The sequence below is a fragment of the Montipora capricornis genome, chromosome 13, assembly GCF_036669925.1.
Source record: "Montipora capricornis isolate CH-2021 chromosome 13, ASM3666992v2, whole genome shotgun sequence".
Taxonomy (NCBI): Eukaryota; Metazoa; Cnidaria; class Anthozoa; order Scleractinia; family Acroporidae; genus Montipora; species Montipora capricornis.
The window spans coordinates 22,797,380-22,822,379 of NC_090895.1; the positions used below are offsets into that span (position 1 = coordinate 22,797,380).

The 25,000-nt window shown below is 38.6% G+C and overlaps 1 protein-coding gene across 3 annotated transcripts; it reads left to right on the forward strand.

Moving 5' to 3' along the window:
• Positions 1–12,533: 12,533 nt before the first annotated feature.
• Positions 12,534–24,397, forward strand: LOC138030128 (uncharacterized). Of its 3 annotated transcripts, none has more exons than XR_011128034.1 (3): positions 12,534–12,603; positions 17,612–17,668; positions 24,134–24,397. XR_011128034.1 is itself a non-coding variant. In XM_068878012.1 (3 exons), the coding sequence occupies exons 1-3, from the start codon at positions 15,208–15,210 to the stop codon at positions 24,311–24,313; spliced, it is 366 nt and encodes a 121-aa protein (XP_068734113.1). In that variant the 5' UTR covers positions 15,172–15,207; the 3' UTR covers positions 24,314–24,397. The 3 variants fall into 3 exon arrangements, 1 of the variants encoding a protein (XP_068734113.1); XR_011128033.1 differs by lacking the exon at positions 12,534–12,603 and adding an exon at positions 14,446–14,554; XM_068878012.1 differs by lacking the exon at positions 12,534–12,603 and adding an exon at positions 15,172–15,336.
• Positions 24,398–25,000: the final 603 nt, after the last annotated feature.

Genomic DNA, 25,000 nt, shown 5'->3' on the forward strand with positions numbered 1-25,000 from the left:
ATCCCTGTACGGTTGTCAATTTAGATTGTCAACTCCGTTTATAAGACCAAAATATTTGCCTTTGAAAAGGTCTGATATCTTCGTCCAAAGCCTACGAACAAAAGTCGACGTCTAACTTTATTACCTCTCGGGTATTTTGTTAATTTGAACTGGTAAGAAGCAGCTTTTGGCTGCTCCGAGCAGCGAAATGGATCGGCCGTCTGCTAAATTACAATATTACGGTGTACGGGTCAGCGAGAGGAAAGCTCGATCGTGTTGCTTGTCAAGGTTGTATAAATGGCGCTGTCATCGGACGTTGTTGCGTAACGAAAGGCCGTTTTGTCGCAAGTTGAGTCCTTAATTGAAGAAGCAGTTCCTCGGTGAATATAGGAAGAGACTGAAAGAACACTGTCAAGGCATCTTAGGATTTTATCCGCTTGGCAAAGCAACGGTTCTGTGTGAAATGGGTGATTGATGACTTAACTGGAACCAGTTTCACTACCTTAAGGACCTTTTTATTACAAGGGTTATCACTACAACACTGTACCACATAACAGCAATGTTATGGTACCATATGAAACACCAATTATTGCTTAAAAAGATGTGCCCACTATTGTGACGAAATAGGTTACCATGGCAACATTAAAACTCTCAATATTTCATCTTTACTTTCTTATATCTCAAAAACGAACTTGGTGACCTCAATTTGTTATTTAAGCAAAGGGCGACATTTTCCTGGGCTTTATAACGTGATAAAACCGCGCGGGATGTTGGGAGAACTCGAGAAAAGCCTGTAATTCACGACCCGAAGGCGAGTGATTTACAGGCTTTTCGAGAGTTCTCCCAACATCCCAAGGGATTTTGGCCTGTTATAGGCCCAGGAAAATGTCATCTATTGCTCTTACGACATATTTAGTTAGAAAAAATTAAAGAAATATCAACAGGTTTCGTTTTCTTCAAACTTGATCAAGATCTATATTCTCTCCAGAGGTGACATATATCAAAAGCAACCAATCAAAAATCACGATCACATCGAAATCCGCTTGGCTTGAAGTCCGTTGAATCGCGCCGATGAGTCATAGCTTCCTGAATGAAAATATTTCTTCTTGAAAATCCGCGAAACTTTGTCTAAAATATAATACTTTTTACCAAATGGATTATTTAAATAGAGGAAAAGCAACTGGCGAAAGATCAATCGTAAATATTTACTGGTGAAAAGTAATGTTATGGACAATGCGAATGGGACAAGAAGTAAACAAGTGGCTGCAAGAGGTGGCCGTTGCAGACATTGTTGTGGAGTTTATAACCGGATTTGGTTGACACTGAAATTGGCTGCTTTCTTAGTTCTGTACTCCCTCATCATCTCTTAGCGCCACTTATAAAACGTCTCTGAATCTTCAGAGCTTCTGCACTGATGGATGGTGATGGTATATTTACACTCTTCCTTCGCATGGCGAAAAAAATGCCGTTTATACGAGAGAAAATAAGCCGCGGCTTACTCTGGCCGCGGCGTACACAATACGCTAAAGGAACTATTTATATGAGTATAAACTCCCAGGCCAGGATAAGCCGCGGGTTGAGAAAGCCGTGAACGAAGATTTTGTACCATTTATACGGGGTGTTTGCGTACGGTGAAGGGCCAATGCAACTGCGTCCAAAAGCGATCGCACGGGCCGAAATCCCGGGATGACTCGTTTGGTACGACGCTCCAGTGCCGGTGTCCGGAGGTACTGCGTTTTTCTCTCTTGTTCAAACATTGCGTCAGCGCATGCGCAAATGTTTTGGATCTTCGATACCTAGACTACCGAAAAAAATTAACATGCTGGTTTTTTTTTTTTTTTTTTTTAACCAGCAATTGACATTTCAGTTGATTTCATAGGCATAAACGTAACGTACGAACCGTGCGTGTCTGGTCTTGTCTCAGACAGAGGCGAGAGATGGTTTCATGCAGACTGGGACGCCTCAAATGCTCTGTTGTAAACGTGGCGTAAACGTGAAGTTGTCTCTCTGGCCTTTCTGTGGACGAATTCCAGGACCTACTGACACAATCTGGGCAGGTTTTGAAAGCTAAAACCTTCAATCGATGCGTTATTTTGCTGGTAGGTCTGGGTGGCCCGACACTTATGAAAAAAACTATGAAATGAGAATCGGGAGTCTTCCCTTGTCATGGAATGGCAGAATTACCCAGAGTTCTTTTTGGGCATGAGCGAGGCAACTTAAGAAGCACGAGACTGGCCCTCATCGGATCAGAGGAAACGATTTCTAGCCAGATGCTCAGGAGTAGGCCTGGTGTGTGCTGTTAACATAGAGTCTGGATTCAGTTCTAAACAAGTTTTCATCATAGAAAATTCGCAAGAAAGTTGTGCTTTCATTTCGCTGTAATCTAGCTCGTGTCAAAGAAACATTATAATGTAAATGAGAATAACGAGATTTCTATTTGCAGATCACCTGTCCTCTTACCACTTAAGTCAAACTCTACATCTCTATGCAATAAGCGTATTGAAAATCTTCTTATGCATGATCTTCGCGGAAATTACATTCTGTCCCTCAATAAACCTAAAACAACCAGTTATGGTCTTAGTTCTTTTTCTAACGTATCAGCTAAGTTGCGAAATGCGCTACCTGATTTTAAGCGCAACCACTGAGTATACTGGTTTTAAAAGAGAATCGAGAGTCGCATTTTGTACAGCAGCTTTTCTTGTTCATTAACATATTTTTTAATATTGTGTATTTAGTTATGTAACTGTATATGCTTTGTATTTTAGCTGTAAATGTAAGGTCGACTCGAAGATATTAGCCCTTGTAGTTATTCTAAAATTCGAGATGAAAGTATGTATGTTTCCTTTCGCAGGGCGCGTGCGCACACTTTGTAATCTGCGATTCCAGTGCTTACCATATGGCAGATAAAATGACTTGTCTCTTGAATATCTATGCCATCGAATTCTTACGTTTAATTGACAAGGGCGGTTTGGAGCTGTGAGTAGGCGTGGGACATATCTCTCCTTCAATATCGTACCGGGAGGCAAGGTCGGTAGCAGAAATCAGTGAAGTGCCAACTGCGTCCAAAAGCGATCGCACGCGCCGAAATCCAGGGATAGCTCGTTTGGTACGACGCTCCAGCGTCGGTATCTTTTTTTGGAGGAACTGCCTTTTTCTCTCTTGTTCAAACATTCCGTCAGCGAATGCGCAAATGTTCTGGCTCTTCGATACCTAGACTACCAAAAAAATTAACATGCTGGTTTTTTTGTTTTTGTTTTTTTCACCAGCAATTGACATTTCACTTGATTCTACAGGCATATACGTATCGTAACAACCGAGCTTGTCTGGTCTTCTCGAGACAGAGGTCAGAGATGGTTTTATGCAGACCGTGACCCCTAAAATGCTCTGTTGTAAACATGGCGGTTCACGAGTGAAGTTGTCTCTCTGGCCTTTCTGCGGACGAATTCCAGGACCTACCGATACAATTTGGGCAAGTTTGGAAATCTTAAAACTTCAGTCGGTGCTGTATTTTGCTGGTAGGACTGGGTGACCCGACACATTAAAAAAAATAATAATAAAATAAGTATCGGGAGGCTTCCTTTGTCATGGAATGGCAGAATAACCCAGAATTCTTTTCGAGCAGAAACGAGGTATCTTGACAAGCACGAGACTGGCCCTCATTGAATGGCTAAAGCGCGGCCGGAGGAAAAAGTAGTGAGAAGAAGATCTCTATCCAGTTACTAAGGCGTAGCTCTGGTGTGTGCTGTTGACGTAGGACTTTTGATTTCTTATTATAGAAAATTCGCGACAAATGAGTGGTTTTTTTTTTTCGCTTTTATCCTCGTAGCAAATTTCTTGTCTCTTTTCTTTTCTCAAAGAAACGGTATAATGTAAATAAGAGAATACGGAGATTTACATTTATAAAATTCCTGTCCTCTCACCACTTAAGTCAAACTTTTCATCTATATGCAATAAGCGCAATTGTTTTTTTTATAGGTGTCGGGTCACCCAGTCCTACCAGGAAAATACAGCACCGAATGAAGTTTTTACCTTCAAAAACTTTTCCAAATTGTATCGGTAGGTCCTAGAATTCGTCCACAGAAAGGCCTGAGAGACAACGTCACTCGTGAACCGCCATGTTTACAACAGAGCATTTTAGGCGTCCCAGTCTGCACGAAACCATCTCTGACCTCTGTCTCTAGATTACCAGACAAGCTCAGTTGTTACGTTACCTTTATGCCTGTCGAATCAACTGAAATCTCAATTCCTTGTAAAAACGTAACCAGCACCGAATGAAATGATGTCTTGTTAGTGGGAAGACACCAATGCCAGATCAACATTCCTTGAATAATCAACGTTAAAATTACCAAACTCGTGTGGAAAACTGATTCTTGTGTTGTTTTCTTTTTATTCCTTTATATTTTATTTTTATAAAGTGTTTTAATTCTCTGTAAAGAGGTTATATGTTTTTGGAAAGCTTATTTTCTTAGCTTTACAATGATGCATTGCTTTTCCTCTACTATTGATCTAAGGCGTCCTTTCAAGTGGCTTTTTTTTCATCCCGCTCCACACACCGTTAAGGTCGCTCTGCGGTTTGAAAAAGGCTGATCACGTGATCAAAAATTATTGCTCGCGAGTGGCAAAAGTTCAACCTGGCGCCAAATGAAATGGCGACCGTTTAGTTTAAGACTTTTTTACGGGGATGGATTCGATCGGTTTAAAATGTATCGAATGCCAAAGATATCCCTTGAGTTTACAAGCTTTGAACACTTTATCAAGACAGTCTTGATGATCAGCGAGAAAATGCTTCATGAACACCGAACATAGACCCCGGGTCAGCCAGGAGAAGCAGCAATGATGTTCTGGATTATCCCCTCTGGTAGATGCCGTAAATCTGATAAAATGACCGAAACTTCACGGTTTTTTTTTGCGTTTACTTCTTGCCTGTTCTTCAAGTATTGATGACATTCCTGTGTAAATACCAGTTGCCTTGCGTTTCGACTGCCGGTTTTCTTGTGGGACACACAAGGGTATTGTTACTGTTCAATAAATGTTTAACTTAGTTACTGCCTTTAGTTTCAATAACGTATTATTGATACCCTAGGAAAAATATACAAGGCTATACACGGCATAGCCCGGGCCCTTTATATATCCAGGACCTTGTTTAGGTGAAATCGCAGGGTGCGTATAATTTGCGTTCCTCCAGAGCAGTTTTACTGGATCCACCTTCTATAAGAACTAAGGTCACCCTTGGTGACAGAGCATTTCAGGTCGCTGCACCTAAGCTATGGAACTCTCTGCCGTCTGAGCTACGTTTGATCAATAATTTTGATATTTTTAAGCGCCATCTGAAAACGTATCTCTTTAAAGTAGCTTTTGATTAATTTCTCTTTGGTATTTTTAGGTATTGATTTTCTTTGTCCTTTTTTTGAATTAGTACTGATCTCTATCTTTGTTTTTCGAGCAGATTTTTTACTTTCCTTTTTTTTTTATAATTTTAGGATATTTTTAAATTCATTACATGTAATGCGCATTTGATCATTTCTCTATGGATTTATGCGCGATAGAAGTATTAAATTAAATTAAATTAAATATGCATTGCAAGTAATTTCAAATTTTATTATCCAATTTCATTTAGCTAAATAAAATTTTTGTTGTTGTTGTTGTTGTTGTGACAACATCTCATGGGCTATGGTGCTCCCCCTGTACCACTTGGTTTTGAAGCAGAAACCAATAATAATCAGCTCTGATAATGATACTATTCGAGCTCTTCATCCCCATGATACAATCAGCAAATGGGCAAAACTTGTAAATGAGGATACCTTTGCTGAGCGACCTGAATGGTTTGATTGGCTATGGACACAATAATGACACAGTGATTTAACGTTTCCTTTAAAAATTTTATTCACGTAAATGACTACGACTCAGGCGCACAAACCATTAAGCTTCTTATAGATCATAATACTCTTTACTAAAACCATAACTCTGAAACACAGAGATTATGACTGAAATTAACGCCACAAAGATATGAAACGCTTTTATCTAACTCACTTGCAGGAAACTCGTGAATAACAAAAACACTTTTTAAAAAATGTCAGTTTAAAGAAATCTCCACCCTAACAGCAAATTGACGATCATCTCTAGGTTACAAAAGCCTTCAGGGGAACTTCAATGTAAAAAAAGACAAAGCGATGCATTCTTTTGTCGAAAAAAGTACGACACAACCATTTTCGATGTCATAGTGTCATTTTCTTGTGCAAATTTTGAAGGCCTTTCTTTTCTTGGAAAGGTTGCTTTCATAAAATCCGTTGCAAAACTTCAGCAGGAAGAACTTCGGGAATAAAAGATTACACAAAATGGACACAGCCAATTAACATCTTCGTCTAGCGCGAAGGCCGAACAATTCAATATGGCGGAGCAACACGATAGCCTTAAATCGTACCGCAACTTGCTTCGCAGAAACCATCAAATTTACATCCGAAATATTGAACACATTCATCACTTGTTTTGAAAATTAACAGCGTCATGTTTCGTCAGCGTGAAGGTTTCTTTTAAAAATTTGAATGATATACTACATGGTATGCTCTAGATTAACTTAACAGCGTTAGAATATACCGTTGCATAAATAGCTTCCCTTAAAAACGCTACATTTTAAATAAGCATGTTTTAAGTAGCATTAAAAGATGGTAAGCTCTGAGCTAACCAATATATATTATTAAAATTCATATACCTATAAAAACCTACGAATATTGTGTACACATGTGCTTCAGGTGACTTCCTTAAATTATCTTTAACATAGGTTGCCCAATTTCTAAGGGGAAGAGGTATTGCAGAGAGAATAATTGCCAAGTTTCAAGCTGAAAAGGTGTGCTTGGTGTGCTTTCATACTGTGCTAACATTGCGGGTAGCTCCGTCTGAAATGATCTACAGTTGGTATGGGATTTATCAGAGCCAAAACCAATGATATCTAACAATTAGACCCGTAGCCCGCAAAGGCTACGGTCAATAGCCCATGAGGCGAAGCCGAATGACCTATTGACCAGTGAACCTTGAGGGCGAAGGGTCTAATTGTTTTAGTATCACCAAACTAGTCGGACGGAAAAGGCAACAATAAAGTTAGCAAATGCAAGTTAAAGAAATATTTATTTGGGAATAAGACGAAAGAAAGCCTTCACGCTTTTCGCTACTCCAGGACTATTGCTAATAGTCCTCTCATAGCGTATCCAATTAAAATGCAGGATTTGAATTATTCCACTAGTTGGGTGATACTAATTAATAATCGGTATCACCATTAGTGATAGGAGCTGGAGCAAAACTATAATTGTGGAATTACACACGTTAGGCATCCTACTGATGAACAGTTACAACTTTTCGTAGAATTTGCTCTAGCACCTATCACGAATGGTTTGTCTGCATGGGATAGTGTTCATCATTTTCCTGATGATACCCTGCCAACGCTTAGTGGCTGATACTTTACCAGCAAAGCCTGGATGAGGCAGCCTGTCCATTAATTAAGCTAGGCATTAGTTAACGTGAAAGTTCCAAAAAGAGGGGGACATTGAGGGGTACCCAATACCGCAATAACGCAATACCGCAAGAAAAATTGGGAAATACCGAAATACCGTGTCGAAAATCGACGAAATACTAATACCGCGTTTAGATCCCTCTATAATAGGTCACGCTTACTTTAAGTTGCATACATGTAGCGTGTTTATTTATCGCAAGCACGTATACATATGTCCCTCTATTTTGGTTGTTTTGGTAGTTATTCACAACAAGTTTGCTGTTTTTCACGAAAGAAAAACTGCATTCGTTCAACCTTCTGGTTGGTGAATGCAAAACAAAAAGCATAGAGTGAAGTGTGAGGTCTTATAATGAATAAAAATCCTCTTACCTTAAACTGGTTTCCTAGTTTTCCATTACGTTTCAGTACAATAAACGATTATCGAGACGAATAACTCTTCCAAATCGAGATCGTGCACCAAGGAGGAAGTTTGCTGAGCTTCCGATTTCCCCTTGAAGCATTGGCGCACTTTCGTCAGCAGTTTCTTCAATTTCCTCGTCATTACTACTTTGAGGACCTTGACGATTTTCGAAGCATGACACAACAAAAGCAACCGTACATTACATAAATTTGTGGCAAACGTGAAAGGCCGATTTTATTTCCCGTGAATTGTGAAAGGACCAATTTATTTAACGTTAAGCCCCCTTTACGACCTTTACTGGCCACCCTCGACAAGGTCAGCGCACGCAAAGCCGTTACGGACATTATAAACCATTTTGAGCTTGATATTGAGTCTTGTACAGGAAGTCGCCCCAACAGCTATAAACTCCCATATATTTTACTGTGCGCGAAAACAAAAAGAACCTCCCACGCGCTCAGCTAGTACCAGTTTCCATAATTAAATGTGGGACTATTCTGAGACTTCTGAGGTTAATTTGTCTAGGGTCGTCAAGCTATCGTACATCCTGCATAACAAATGAAGCAAACTTACCAAATCTTCTCTCGCCTCTTCACAAGGCGTTTTCGCCTTTCGCAACAGCGCATCGAAACTTATTCTTCTTGCTATACTGTTCGCCCCCCTTGCCTTCTTCTTAAAAAAAGCCATACTGTCAATAATGACGTCGTCATCTGGAGCAGCCTCAGCCATTCCGAGAAAAGACCAGAAAACTTGAGAAGACCTCGAATTACCGGTTTACAGATCAAAAAGTCGGGTCAGGTAACTCAAAAGAAACGTCTCATTGCCATTGGATGCAAAAACAATCACATTGTAGATTAACTTTCAGAAACTGTGTAATCATTTACCATTATGGCAAAACCTTAATGGATCTTTATATACTTTATAAATTTATAGCTTATTTCTTGACCTTTATAGCTTATTGTGTTTTGTTTTGCATAGTGTATTGACCTGTATGAGGTCTATGAGACAGGAAAGGACAAATGAATAGTACCGCAAAATACCTTGAAAGACCTTCTTTTACCGTCAGCCAAAATTATGAAAAACCGCTTCCCGCCGGGCTGAAATATCGCATGAAAAAAAGCTCAATACCGCAATACTGTAAACCTCAATGTCCTCCTCAATAAAGACTTTGGTCACGTCCTTTCGACCGGGTACATCGACAACAATGTCATTTACGCACAACCGAAATGCACTGTTTCCGGTGAAAGGGCAAATGATTGAGAGGATAGCACAGTTTTGACTGCCGCGCGCACTGCGGGCGCGGGTTCCGTATGCAAGGCTTGTCGGATAATTTGTGTCGATCCATGGGTCTCTTTCCTTTTGCCGCATTTCTTTTATGTTTTTCAACAGTTTCAAGTGGTTATTGCATTGTTTCGTTCTACTTTTTGGGTATTCTGGGTGTCATGAAATTACATCATTCGGAGGCCCACGGTATGTTCAAACTGCGAAAACACGGCGTAAAAACCTTTTAACTCAAGCTGAACGTATCATCAGTTGTCGACCTTGAAGCGCAATATTCATCTTCCTTTCGGCAGAATCTTCAAAACTTGCTTGTTTCCCGGCGTATTCAATGCTAGTGGGACGTCTCGAAAGAACTTAACTTCGATAAACAATGTAAATTTTTCATATTCACTGTATGTTTTTTTCTCAACCTGTAATCGACAGCTTCAGGCGCGCCCCAACACTTAAGCAACACAGCCACCCTGGCGCCTTGTTTCTTTAAAACAGGCATTTTTGTTCCAAGGCAGTTGGTGAAAAACAAGGAAAATGAATTAAAGTTTCAAGTTTTCTTTATTGTAGTGTGGACTGCATTAGCTTGATGATGCCATCACTGTTAGCAAACAAAATTGTTTTGCTAAGAAATTTAAATACATTCTTATAATACAAAAAAATTGTAAGACCTTCAATTACTTTACTGCACAACTAATACTAAACAATTCTCCGCGCTTTTTATCAAGGATGATAAATTTAACAGTTCTCCTATTCTGCCAGCTTCCCCCACCCCCCCCCCTTCCCCCCTCTACCCCCTTGCCTACGTATACTTTTAAGAAAATACTTGAAACTATTTAATTAATTAATGCATAACGCAGTTGTTTATTGTTTCCCACGGAATTCATGTTTGTTGAAGATCTGAGGTGCAATCTGTCTACTTTTTGGCCTTTTATCTTATTTCATCTCTTTCAGTTTTCGAATCTCTAATTCTTTTAGTCGTTCGTTAGTTTGAATAGATCTATTCTAGGTCATGTTACTGAGGAGGTCTTGGCCAAGTTCGTTTAGACGGATAATGCGTCTTTAGTATAAAAACGGACAATTATTCGGGTGTTTTTATAGATTTTCAGTACTCTGTGACACTTACACAAAATCGGATTGTTTCACATTTTTGGCGTGGATTGGCATGACATCATTTTTTGGAGATGGTAAGATACGTCAACCCAAAATGAACGGTATTGGTTTTTCAATTTCTCGGAACAATTGCTTTCGTTTTCGGTTTTATACAACACTTTATTGAAATTCGTGTCATTCATGATTACTGTATAACAATATTTGTGCAATGTTAACTCAGTTGTATGTATAAAGATTAAGGAAATTAAAACCACAATAGGATACTATAAATAATCATACCAGTGTTTACGATCTTCGAGTTTCGCAGTAAGCGTTTGACAAACTATATTACCTTTCTTTGCCCTCTCTGTTGTTGGAGTTCTTTTAAAAGGAAGCTTTACCATTATTTCGTGATCTGTCAAAGTGTAGGAATGGTCCACCCTTAATTCAATGGGTGTCAGTAAAAAGGTGCGACTGCATTGTGTCAACAATATCGATTTCTAATGTACAAAGAGTGGAGGAAAGGAAAAAAACCTTGTTTCTTTTTTTGCAACAATTGACAAACGGTTGTTGACAGTTTTATTTTACGAAGACTAGCCCGCGAACAGGCTCCCAGTGGTTCGAGGTACATGAACAGCATGCTCAAATGGGCAGGCTAAACAAAGGTGAAAACGTGTTTTCAGATGCGGTTTCACCGTCAGTGGCCACCTCTTCCTATTACGTAATAATTCATTTGATAAGAAAAATGTTCACATTTTAGCAACAATTTACAATTTAAAAGGCACAAAGCCAAGAATGTCACAACCGCCCATTAATCACGACATTAAAATTGGATTAAAAACTGGCTTAAAAATCAGGCTTAAATAATATTGGTTTTTAAAGATCATGGCTTAAAACATCATTTTTTCCGACCAATGAGAAAGAAACCTACTAACAAATTTCTACTTCTGCGCTAAAAAACCTTTCATGTAGGTAGTTCGAATTCTGATTACCGATTCCGCTGTTTGTGATATTATTTGTTCCTTGGATAAATCGTTGATAAAACGTACTTTAAATTCGTCGAGGATTATCGAGAGGGTATAGCAGTACAAAACCTTATATATCTAAATAACAATAGACTGATTCAATGCCATAGCGACACCCGTGCATTTCATGCCAAACAGGAAAGTATTTACATTCTTTGTCGCTATCACTTACAGTTCAGCTCCGCCGATTGTAAATACATTTTTTTCTCTATTTTCACTTTTCTGTCTGCTCTTTTGGTGGAACAAATTTTATCCTCACTGTTTTAGTCTTGTGTTATTAGATTAGGATGACTTGGCCTCTAACTGTGAAACTGCAGCTGACAACAAAGGCCCTTCGTGTACTTTGAATCACCGAGATCCTGCTCGCGAGGTATAATAGTCTTCGTTGAATAAAAGGGGCAATTATTATCGAAAATTGTTGGAAATAAGAAACGGGATTTGTTTTCCTTTCTTCAACCCGTTTTATGTTGGAAGTCGATATTGTTCACACACCATAGTGACCTCTTCACTGACACCCATTTAATTAATAGATCCGAATACGTGTTGGAATCTGTCAAGGCAATGGCTTGAGACTCATGTCACAAAAGTAACTTTGAATCCTTAGCATATTTAAGCAATGAAAAGAAAAACGAAAAGATGCAATGGGTGTTGGCCACCTTAAAATAACTCCATGGCCCAAAAGGAAAAGTTTGCGAAAGCAAGGTCCCGTTGCACTTAGGGAGACCCATACTTCAAACACAAAGATAGGCAACAAAGGTGAAAAAGGTGTTGTCAAATGCGGTTTCACTGTAAGTGGCAACCTCTTCCTATTACGTAATAATTCATTTGATAAGAAAAATGTTCACATTTTAGCAACAATTTACAACTTAAAAGGCACAAAGCCAAGAATGTCACAACCGCTCATTAATCACGACTTTAAAATAGGATTAAAAACTGGCTTAAAAATCAGGCGTAAATAATATTGGTTTTTAAAACTCATGGCTTAAAACATCTTTTTTTTTCCGACCAATGAGAAAGAAAACTACTAAACAAATTTCTACTTTTGCGCTAAAACAACTTGCATGTAGGTAGTTCAAATTCTGATTACCGATCCTGCTGTCTATGATATTATTCGTTCCTTGGATAAATCATTGATAAAACGTACTTTAACTTCGTCGAGGATTTATATCGAGCGGGTTTTCCAGTACAAAAGTCCTTACCGCAGAAACACGTGATCTGTCAAAGTAAAAGAATGTTCCGCCCACATCTTGATCAAAAGACCAGCGCAATTAACACCGCGTAGTTCATTCCTTCAAAAACAAAGCATCCATTAGGGCTCACGGAGGAGAAAGAGATAGGTAGGTTTTCAGTAAAGGGTAGTATTATGGTTTCTCGCATAGTTTTTGTTTAGTGGTCATGAAAAAAATTCCAAGAAGGAATTCTTAGTCCAATTCTTGATCCAATCAAAGGAAGTGAATGAATAGCCTCTCCTGGCTCCGCGCGCACTTGTAAAAGAATAGAAAAAACAAATTCAGTTTTAAAACATGACTCTATTTGATGAAAAAAAACTTGAACCTTCGTTCCGACTTCATTACTATAAGCGACTTTCAGAAGGAGTCAGAATACAATAGATGTTATTATTATTGAAATAAGTGGCGGAGTATTCAGCAGATAAGCTTTTTCCTATTTATATTCATGACTCGTACACAAGGATGGGTGTGCAGCTCGGACTGTGACCCTGAGTGTTTAATGCCGTCCGAGTATCGTTACAAAGCTCAGATAAGATACTAGTTACAAGGTAAACATAAAGTAAGAACCACTCACGCTAAAGCATGTGCAACCGCCTGATACGCAAGCCCAAAAACCCAGTGGGAAAATAGAAACGTATTCCCCAACCAAATGCAGGCGCACTAACCTCTGGGGGCTAGTGGTTATATATGATTTCCAGACATACAAAGTGATCTCAAATAAAAGTTGAAAGTTCGAGAGCTGAGATGAATACATTACATCCTGACCAACCTTATATATCTAAATAACAATAGACTAATTCAATGCAATAGCGGCACCCGTGCATTTCATGCTAACAGGAAAATATTTACATTCTTTGTCGCTATCACTTACAGTTCAGCTCCGCCGATTGTAAATACATTTTTTTCTCTATTTTCACTTTTCTGTCTGCTCTTTTGGTGGAACAAATTTTATCCTCACTGTTTTAGTCTTTAAAAATTCATATATGTGAAAGAGAAATCGTTGTGTTATTAGATTAGGATGACTTGGCCTCTAACTGTGAAACTGCAGCTGACAACAAAGGCCCTTCGTGTACTTTGAATCACCGAGATCCTGCTCGCGAGGTATAATAGTCTTCGTTGAATAAAAGGGGCAATTATTATCGAAAATTGTTGGAAATAAGAAACAGGATTTGTTTTCCTTTCTTCCACCCGTTTTATGTTGGAAGTCGATATTGTTCACACACCATAGTGACCTCTTCACTGACACCCATTTAATTAATAGATCCGAATATGTGTTGGAATCTGTCAAGGCAATGGCTTGAGACTCATGTCACAAAAGTAACTTTGAATCCTTAGCATATTTAAGCAATGAAAAGAAAAACGAAAAGATGCAATGGGTGTTGGCCACCTTAAAATAACTCCATGGCCCAAAAGGAAAAGTTTGCGAAAGCAAGGTCCCGTTGCACTTAGGGAGACCCATACTTCAAGCACAAAAATAAACAACAAAGGTGAAAAAGGTGTTGTCAGATGCAGTTTCACCGTCAGTGGCCACCTCTTCCTATTACGTAATAATTCATTTAATAAGAAAAATGTTGACATTTTAGCAACAATTTACGATTTAAAAGGCACAAAGCCAAGAATGTCACAACCGCAAATTAATCACGACATTAAAATTGGATTAAAAACTGGCTTAAAAATCAGGCTTAAATAATATTGGTTTTTAAAAATCAGGGCTTAAAACATGTTTTTTTTCCGACCAATGAGAAAGAAAACTACTAAAACACCTTGCATGTAGGTCGTTTGAATTCTGAATACCGATCTCGCTGTTTTTGATATTATTTGTTCCTTGGATAAATCGTTGATAAAACGTACTTTAAATTCGTCGAGGATTATCGAGAGGGTATAGCAGTACTAATGTCCTCACCGCGGAAACACGTGATCTGTCAAAGTAAAAGAATGTTCCGCCCACATCATGATCCAAAGACTCTTTGGACAAAGTCGATCAGCGCTATTAACACCGCGTAGTTCATTCCTTCAAAAACAAAGCACCCATTAGGGCTCCCGGAGGAAAAAGAGATAGGTAGGTTTTCAGTAAAGGGTAGTATTATCGTTTATCGCATAATTTTTGTTTAATGGTCATAAAAAAAAATTTCAACAAAGAATTCTTGGTCCAATTCTTGATCCAATCAAAGGAAGTGAGTGCATAGCCTCTCCTGGCTCCGCACGCACTTGTAAAAGAATAGAAAAAACAAATTCAGTTTTAAAACATGACTCTATTTCATGAAAAAAAACTTGAACCTTCGTTCCGACTTCATTACTATAAGCGACTTTAAGAACGAGTCAAAATACAATAGATGTTATTATTATTAAAATAAGTGGCGGAGTATTCAGCAGATAAGCTTTTTCCTATTTATATTCATGACTCGTACACAAGGATGGGTGTGCAGCTCCGACTGTGAGCCTGAGTGCTTAATGCCGTCCGAGTATCGTTACAAAGCTCAGATAAGATACTACTTACAAGGTAAACATAAAGTAAGAACCACTCACGCTAAAGCATGTGCAACCGCTTGATACGCATACCCAAAAACCCAGTGGGAAAATAGGAACGTATTCCCCTACCAAATGCAGGCGCACTAACTTCTGGGGGCTAGAGGTAATATAAGATTTCCAGAGATACAAAGTGATGTAAAATAAAATTTGAAAGTTCGAGAGCTGAAATGAATACATTACATCATGACAAACCTTATATATCTAAATAACAATAGACTAATTCAATGCCATAGCGGCACCCGTGCATTTCATGACAACAGGGAAATATTTACATTCTTTCTCGCTATCACTTACAGTTCAGCTCCGCCGAATGTAAGTACATTTTTCTTCTCTATTTTTCACTTTTCTGTCTGCTCTTTTGGTGGAACAAATTCTATCCTCACTATTTTAGTCTTTAAAAATCCATATTTGTGAAAGAGAAATCGTTGTGTTATTAGATTAGGATGACTTGGCCTCTAACTGTGAAACTGCAGCTGGCAACAAAAGCCCTTCGTGTACTTTGAATCACCGAGAGCCTGCTCGAAAGCTATAGCATTCGTTGAATAAAGGGGCCAATTATTATCGAAAATTGTTGGAAATAAGAAACAGGATTTCTTTTCCTTTCTTCCACCCGTTTTATGTTGGAAGTCGATATTGTTTACACACCGTAGTGACCTTTTCACTGACACCCATTTAATTAATAGATCCGAATATGTGTTGGAATCTGTCAAGGCAATGGCTTGAGACTCATGTCACAAAAGTAACTTAGAATTCTTAGCATATTTAAGCAATGAAAAGAAAAACGAAAAGATGCAATGGGTGTTGGCCGCCTTAAAATAACACCATGGCCCAAAAGGAAGAGGGTGCCAAAGCAAAGCCCCCTTGCATTTAGAGAGACTCATACGTCAAGCACAAAGAGCTTATCTGCAACTAACGCTGGAATAGGTAATTCAATTTGATCCTTGTTGCAATAAATGAATCATAAGCAGAATTAATTGAATAAGAAAATTGTTCAAATTTTAGTAATTACTTCGAAGATCATTTTTAACACTTAAAATTTCTTCAAAAAACGTGACTTTATGTTATTTTGGATAGAAATCTTTAACTAAACGTAATTTGTGACTTACCTGCTGCACTTTTGGTATTCTATTTGTAAACTTCCCTTACTTGAGTGAAAACAGTAATATTCAGCAACCGAAGGAATGAAATGTGTTGAAATATCTATTCCCCCAGGCAACAGAGATTAAGGAAATTAAAACCCACAATAGGATAGTATAAATAATCATACCAGTGTTTACGATCTCCGAGTTTCGCAGTTAGAGTTTGACAAACTGTATTACCTTTCTTTGCCCTCTCTGTTGTTGGAGTTCTTTTAAAAGAAAGCTTTATCACTATTTCGTGATCTTTCAAAGTGCAGGAATGGTCCACCCTTAATTCAATTCATTCAATGGGTGTCAGCAAAGAGGTGACTGGATTGGGTCAACAAGATCGATTTATAATGTACAAAGACTGGAGGAAAGGAAAAAAACCTTGTTTCTTTTTTTGCAACAATTGACAAACGGTTGTTGACAGTTTTATTGTACGAAGACTAGCCCGCGAGCAGGCTCCCAGTGGTTCGAGGTACATGAACAGCATGCTCGACTGCTCGAATGCGCAGGCTAAACAAAGGTGAAAAGGTGTTGTCAGATGCGGTTTCACCGTCAGTGGCCACCTCTTCCTATTACGTAATAATTCATTTAATAAGAAAAATGTTCACATTTTAGCAACAATTTACAATTTAAAAGGCACAAAGCCAAGAATGTCGCAACCGCTCATTAATCACGACATTAAAATAGGATTAATAACTGGCTTAAAAATCAAGCTTAAATAATAAGCCTGATATTAAACCTAGGTAAAATGAGGATGACCTGTAAAAACGGATTCAACCAGAGACCGGGTTTTACCTGCAACATAAACAGCTTGCAATTAGGCAAATTTATGTACTGCTATTAAATCTCCACCCTTCCCGTTCACTGTTAGCAAACAAAATTGTTTTACTGAAAAATACAAATACATTCCTATTATAAAAAAAATTGTAAGACCTTCCAATTACTTTTATTACACAACTAATACTTAACAATTCTCCGCGCTTTTGATCACGGTCATAAGTTTTACAATTCTCCTTATTCGGATGTTGTTTCTGCCAGCTTCCCCCTAAACTCCCCCACCCCCCCTCCCCCCCCCCCCCTTGCCTACGAATACTTTTAAGAAAAGACTTCAAGCTATTTATTTGTAAGAATTTTTAATGTATAACGCACTTGCTTATTGTTTCCTACGAAATTCATGTTTCTTGAAGATCTGAAGTGCAATCTGTCTACTTTTTTTGCCTTTTACCTTATTTCATCTCTTTCAGTTTTCGAATCTCTGATTATCTTAGTAGTTCGTTAGTTAGAATAGATCCATTCTAGGTCTTGTTACCGAGGAGGTCTTGCCCAAGTTCGTTTAGGCGAATAATGCGTCTCTAGTATAAAAACGGACAATGATTCGGAATTCTTCGATTATACAGAGCCTGGTATAGGGGGTTAAGATCACGTTTTACATAAACTAAATCGGGATTTTCGTGTTTCAGGTGCCAGAAAACCACATTTTCCCTAGGAACGGACAAACATTTGGCTATTTCACGGAGGTGAGGACAGCTTAATAACTGAGGCCTTAGACTTACCTCTTATGGTCACAAAACAGTCCTAAATGGCGTTCTTATGATACGTCCCGATCGTGTTCTCGGAGCCATAAAAAGAAAATTCACTGCTCTTTTTTTCCCTCCAACTTCTTGACACGATTCTTAGGCACCAACATTTTCATCCTGCTCTTTGTGCACTTAAACCTTTTGATTGGTTTCTTTATGCAAAACATAGAAATTGAGTATGATGGTCATCTGACATGTGACTTCCAAGGCAGCGTTTACAAGAACGCGGTTTTATATCGACACGGTTTCATGACTTCGAAACCGCGTCAAAATCGATGCGGTTTGGAACTGTTTACACGGAACCGTTTTCGCCAGAAAATCCAAGTCGTGATGGTATAAGCGAGTGCTGCAGTACGTGCTACATTCACTATTTTGAATTGAACAATGCAAATTTCGCGCCAAAATAGTAACCATATTCAAATCGATGCGGTTTCGCTGTTTACGCGACAGATGAAACCGCATCGTTTTAAAAACGCTTCACTTTTGGCAGCGGTTTCAAATCGACGCGGTTTTGATAACAGTCTCGGTCGGTGTCGTGTAAACGGAAAGTGTAACTGCACCGAAATCGATGGGGTTAAAATGAAACTGCGTTCGTGTAAGCACTACCCAAGACTTTCGAACCCTCCGCCATCTTGAAACTGTTCCCACAAGACCCTGGGGACTGGGGGGGAAGGTTCATCCCTAGATTCTTTGACCTTTGATCGGAAGTCAGGGTTGATAAGGATTCAGTCAGTACGGCAGCCACTAGCTGTGTCCGGAAATGGGGTAGATAGCTCTTCATTTTTTATGGTAGCAGATAATTCTTTTTCACGGACATAAGAGACAAATTCACATTTCACAAAACAAAAAAGGCTTCAATCCATTTCACATTAATTAAAAAAAAATCACGATTCACGATGCAAGAAAAAAGAAATGAACGTTTCACGAGAAATAAAAGGGTCCGATTACGGCTCACGAAAATACCCTATACCCCCCTCTACACATGACATTTGTAAGAGTCTCAGGTTGCATAAGGCGCCTTTAAGAGTGTTGAGATCCCTGTAGAGATTTACCAGTGTGGGTACCAATATAATATGGCTTATTTTTTTGGTGTCAATTTTTGGATTATGGCCGTTACCATGGCAACATCACATATTATGACCGGCAGATATATTCTAATTTTTGTCCTTAATTCTTAATATTTATTCTTTTCTGCGGTGAGTTTTTTTTTATTCTTATTCTTTGCCACATTATAGAAATGATATTGCCTAGTATTGTGAGGTGGTAAAAAGTCAAGGTTGTTTAGACGGATTTGCCAATATTTGTCTCTTTTCTTAATATATTCGATTAGCTCTGACAGATTTTAACAAATGTTGGGTATTTGATTGGAACTGTATGTAATTACAACTGAACCAATTTTTAAAAAAAGTTTACCGAAGGGAACGCGAAAAAATTCGCAGTTAATTTTACAGATTTGGCCACGTTGACGTTCCAAAAATTAGAAAAACAAGCGCGATTCAGGCTTTACGCGCTATACTAGTGCCCAGCTTGCGCGCGGCCCTAAAAGTCCAGGGAGCCTCCTTAAACACGGCGTTTGTAAGCAGTCTTACAGACGGCATTTGTAACCATTCCGAGCAAATCAGTAATTACAGTAAAGCGCTGCAAGTTCATTTGAGATCAATTAATTCAACAGTTACAACAACAGTTACAACTAAGTAGTGTTTGATTTGATTCCTTATAACTTCCTAACCTTAAGATTGTTATTTTGATAAAATAAAAGGATTTTCGTTAACTTAATCCATTTCAATTGTCGAATGATGTTTGTTAGTTAGGTGCTTACATAAGAAACAGGAATTACATAGGGTGTTGTCTGTTTCTAGAATTATATAAGGCGTTTTATGTTTAAGTTTATTTCTGTTTTTACATAGGGCTTCGTTTATTAGAACCTTTCTTATAAAAACGTTAAGGCTGAGATTAACCAGAATTTTAACAACGTCCTAAGAACGTACCCAGTATGAGAGTCAGTTAAGAACGACGGTCTCTATTATGCTTATTTTTTGTGTGATTAGTATAAATAAAGGTAGAGTAAATGTATAGCTGTATTCGCACAGGAAAATAAACCCAAATACTTAGGGACACACCACGGGAAACATTCCTGGTCACGTCCGCATTGGGGAGCTTAAGCACGCGCGTTTTTGAGATGCGGACGGCGACCGGAAGTGAGTTGTTTTCCCTTTTAACTTGTCTTCACACAACCACATTTACATTGCTAAGTATCTTTCGTTCATTAGAGATGATTAGTATAAAAATCTGTGAGACACCACTGCCCTGGCACGCGAAATGTTCTCTTCCGGTTGCCGTCTGCATCTCAAAAACGCGCGTGCTTAAGCTCCCTATTGAAATCCTATACCACGTACGTAACTGTAAAAACACAGTAAGAACATTTTCAGGCTCAAATCGTCGTCAATAAATAAATAAATTAATTAATTAATAGATAAATAATTAAATAAATAAGAACATTCAGCAGCCTCAAAGATAAGACGTTCTTTCAAAGAAAAAAAGAAGTGTGCCTATTTTGGAGCTGGAACTGTTGATTATATCCCTCGCTCGAGAACGGTTAACCAGAAGACTAAAAAACAAAGCAGTTTTACAGGTTGTTACCTCGAATTGGGAACGTGGCTGCGAGCTTCTCTTCAAATCTTCAGGGCCCGGTTGTTCAAAAGCCGATTAACGCTAATCCCAGATTAAAAATTAACCAAGGAGTTAATTTCTCTACTTCCAAATGCTGTTCAAGGCTGATATTCGGCAAAACTTTACATTAGAAGAAGTCAATCTTGAAAAACAAAAATAAGCAAAAGAAACTTTCACCAAAAAGTTACAAAACTTGAAACAAAATTTTACGCTAATCCTGGATTAAGCTAATCGGCTTTCGAACAACCGGGCCCTGGTGTAACGAATCTTAACTCCTCCATTCAAGCATAACCACAATTCCTTGCGTTTTGAAGAAAATACGTCCTTCTCGAGATTAGAGAGCTACTTCGTTTGTTGGCTTCAAGTTCACTCACTGCGGCAGCAATTAAGCGCGGGTTTGTCTCCATCCGGGATAAAATGGAACAGGTCATTCAGTGAATTTAAGATTTTTAGTCGCAAAACGCCAAGCAAAACGGTTTTATGGCAAACGTTAACAGCTTTGTTAATAGTTGCCATCTTCTACAGAACTAGTAAGGATACCGCTTGTTTTTCCGCTGTTTTCACGTTCATGATTTGTTTGTTTTTGTAATTTTGCTGATAGCGCTTGGCTATCACATGGAAAATTCGAATGTTTCAAAAACATCACTGTGACAGGAAATTTTCCCCGTTACTTTTGTAATGGGATCATTGAAGCGTAATGTAGAGCAAGTTTGAAGGGTACACCAATTTGAGCGACAAGAACGCTGCGTGCTTCTACTGCAGGAAAACAACCAGGCAACCCCAAATCTCAATGAAATTCTCGATTTAAAATGATTCCCTACGAAGTGGTTCGGTGTGTCTTGCGACCTCACGCTTTGCTTTGGTGGATGGTGAACAATATGGCGGTTAGTCATGTCTTATCGGGCTCCCGTAGTTTTCTCTTATTTGCGTTCTGCTTGAATTATGCACTTTTCCAGTGGCACTCCGGATTGGCTAATGTTATCCTTAACCACACTACTCTGCATGCCTTGTCGTCGCCTTGTAAGGGACCTATGTCCTATTGTTGATTCCACCATGTACGTATCCATACTTAATCAGTAAATAAAAATAAAGAGCCTCGGTTGTAACTTTAATTTGCATTGAGATTTATTTCGAGTTATTTCTTTACTTAACGTGTTTAACATTTCGTTTGTAATAATTTTTCAATTACTCCAACTCACTTGGCGTAGAAAATGTGAGTCCACATTGCAATAATAAAATGGGACTAATTCGCGCGGCGGCCGTATTGGCCATAGACAATAGATTTCGTACCCGGAGCCTCGAGTTAAAATGTTTGGGAACGAGTTTCGGTTGGGCAAAACAAAAGTTTTCAATCCCTTGGGATTCAACATGGCCGCCGTGTTATTAAGGTCCATAACATAACGGTGTGGATCTTAGAGAGAAAATTGAAAATTCATCGTCAGGTGCTCTTTTCCTCCACATGACCTCAAATTTAATCATTTCACGTCGTTGTCAAGACGACAACGGCAAAGAAATGTATCAAGATGTAACACGCATGTGCGAGGCGTGCAGGGCCATTGTTTTTGCTAATTAAACCAATGGTTATGTGACGTTCTCGTAGCATTGTCGTCGTTCTTGATTAAGGTCCCTAATAAGATGCAAATAGATGTCAAATAAAAGGCCGCCGTCATCTCGGTAATTTGCCAAGCTTCCAAACAACGCGCGTTGATGGTACCCCTAGTTGATGCCGATAATATTAGAATTATCCCTCACCATTTTGTGGTTAGTTTGTTAAACGTACTCTGGCAAAGCATAGTTTTCCTTTTTGCAAAAAAAATTAAAAAAAAAGAAAGCCTCTTGATGCCCTTTCAAACGTGCACCAGAGTGAGGTTTGGTCTGCCCGTGTATTCATGATCAACGTCATTGCTCGGCATAAAGTAAACGGCGTCAGTTCGGAGTTCCCTCAGCTCGGGAGCCTTTGGTTTCTTTTACCTTAGCACCAACCTATCAATCCCACCGAAATGTCAATCATATGTCATGTGACACCTGGCAGTGTACATTAGCATACTTTTCTTCCAGTTTCGAGTTGTATTCGAACGATACCCTCAGTTATAATCAGATTTACATAGCTTTTATCAAGGTTTACGCAGCAATGATACATAACAAATAAAAAAAAAAAAGAAAAGAAAAATTGTAAGGAATAAGGGAATAACATGACTTTTTGAGGGAATATTGTTTATTTGCGACACTACAAGGGCGCAAATAAACAATATTCCCGAAAAAAATCATGTCATTATCATTATTATCAATAAACAAGGCCAAATGATGTCAGGAATGCTAGTGTTAATAATACAAGCTAAGTGGATAACGAATTTAAAGTCACTTCAAATCATCATGTAAGTGTTGATTGAACAAGCTGTTAAAGAATCAACTCAGTCCAGTGAACTTATTTAAAATTACCGAAAAAATGCGTAAAATCGTCTATAAATAATAGACATATCACAAAGTTGAAGCAAGAACCAATCAGCTTTAGGGCTCATAATGCATTAGCAGCCCGCTGCCAGTCTTTTGCGGCCCGCTGAGCGTGTGTTTTGAAGAGGCCGATTTTCTATTTGGCCGCGTACATTGATAATAATACGCCATAACAGTTTAAAACGCAACCTCAGGATTCGACAGACCGTTACGTTACATAACAAAACGGGAATAAAGGATTAAGAAAAAGGAGTGTCGGTCTAAAATCGTAATAAATGTAAAGAATAGTACTGAAAATACACAACAATAGTTCCAATTGCACTGCTAGTTGCAAGAACTTATGGTGTTAAGAGCCTCTTCTCCTAAGAAGGATTATTTTAATTAAACATTTTTAACTAATCACCGAGCTATGTTATAGGTTACCATAGCGACAGTCGTGGCTTTCCTGTTGCTATGGTGAGCCGCCACTTCAAGCAAGTTTCAAGGGTACGCCAATTTGAGGCTTAATAGAACGCTGCTACCTTACTAGCAAAGCAAGCAAGACACACAAAATCACAATTTTTATTGAAGGGCGTTCAGTGGTACTTTCAGTGGTTGGACACATTGCAGTTTATATAATCAAGCCCCGGTGCTACAGATATTTTCAATGACTGTCAGCAAGAGACATTTTTAAAACTTGCAGGCTATCAAGAGGGATATCTTAAAAGATATCCCTCTTGATAGCCTGCAAGTTTCTCTTTGCTTCAATTTGATTTTATTTTAGATTGTAAATAAGTAATTTTATCAGTCCTTGGATGTATGGCAATCTGCGGTTTCCGATCGTCTTAGGTAAGATGCTGTGTGTATAGCATTGGCAGAGAAAGGAGAGTTTTTGTTTGTTGACGGCCACGGTCTCGCTGTTGTGGAATATTTTCTTAACCAGGACAAATTCGGCTCGGCTCAAGCCTAATTCTAGCAATGTTTTATATAAGCAAGAGTGTATATAAGTAATAAGTGACCTTATAACGCAGATTCTAAATAAGTAAGTTAGATTTACTGTGATTTCACCAATAGACCATTTTCGAATTCTCACAGCTGGACTGGATCTAGCATGAAACAGAGGCTAACGCGGGCAAAATAATTTGCATTTGAAAAGATTTGCTCGCATTAACCTCCATTTCATGCTAGATCCATTCCAGCCGCGAGGATTCGAAAATGGTCTATTATGCTTTTTTTTTTTTACCCTGTAACAACAACAAAAATGTTCATGAAATGATTTGACCTCTATTTCTCCTGAATGTTTAGATGAAATTCACTGTTGTGCTGTGTGTTTTGCTCGTGGCTGGAATTGTCAGCGGTGGACCTGCAGCTGTTGAGAAGTTGAAGGACCCCGACATGAAGTTATTTCCTCAGTTACGTGTTAAGCGGTCTTACGAAGCGAATAACAACTTTTGTTGCAAATTAAAACTAGACTATTGCTGTTAAAAAATAAACTTATTGCTGTGATTGACAATAAGTCGAAAGTAAGCTAGACTAAACGCTGGACAAAATAAAGAAATTGTAACAACACTTTTATAAGGTTTTTTTGTTTTTGTTTATTTGGGGTAACGAGTTTCCTGGGCAAGCGTAAGATTACCATTTCATAACCTCTGACCTTAAGACTTTAAAATCGATTGTCCATTATTTTTTCTCCTTCAGTGATGTTTGTAATTTATCAGCTTGTTCTAATAAAAACGAGTCACGTGAAGAAAAGTGTTCCAGGAAGGGTGTCGAACCCTTGTCTTGGGTCTTCAATCTTTCCAATTCAATGATTCCCTGTAGACCGAGTTGTCGTTTGTCTGGGCATAAAATGGAGAAAAGAATGAAAGTATATATGTCACTGAGCTCTCCCGCATTATCCGGGAGTGTCACTGTTACTGAACGAATCTTGCGGTCTCCCGTACGGGCCACCAAATCTCCTGGATAAAGGGGACTTTAGACTTTTGGCTCTATAGGAAGCTAATATTTTAGTCCTAAATTTTTCCATGCGTAAAAAAATTTGGGAAATTTATCGATGCGAGAAATTTTGATTATGACCTCAGCGTACTCCAGTCCGCCGGCCCATACAGACTGCCGGGGTAGAGGTGGTGAGGAAAAACGGCCTTTGGGGCCGGGGGTATTCTGGAAAGTTTC

Excerpts from the sequence above, each read along its gene's own strand:
- LOC138030128 (XM_068878012.1), top strand. The coding sequence starts at position 15,208 with ATGACAAACCTTATATATCTAAATAACAATAGACTAATTCAATGCCAT. Across the intron at positions 15,337-17,611 it reads ACAGTTCAGCTCCGCCGAAT|GTGCCAGAAAACCACATTTT; the intron begins GTAAGTACATTT and ends TTCGTGTTTCAG. Across the intron at positions 17,669-24,133 it reads CATTTGGCTATTTCACGGAG|ATGAAATTCACTGTTGTGCT; the intron begins GTGAGGACAGCT and ends CTGAATGTTTAG.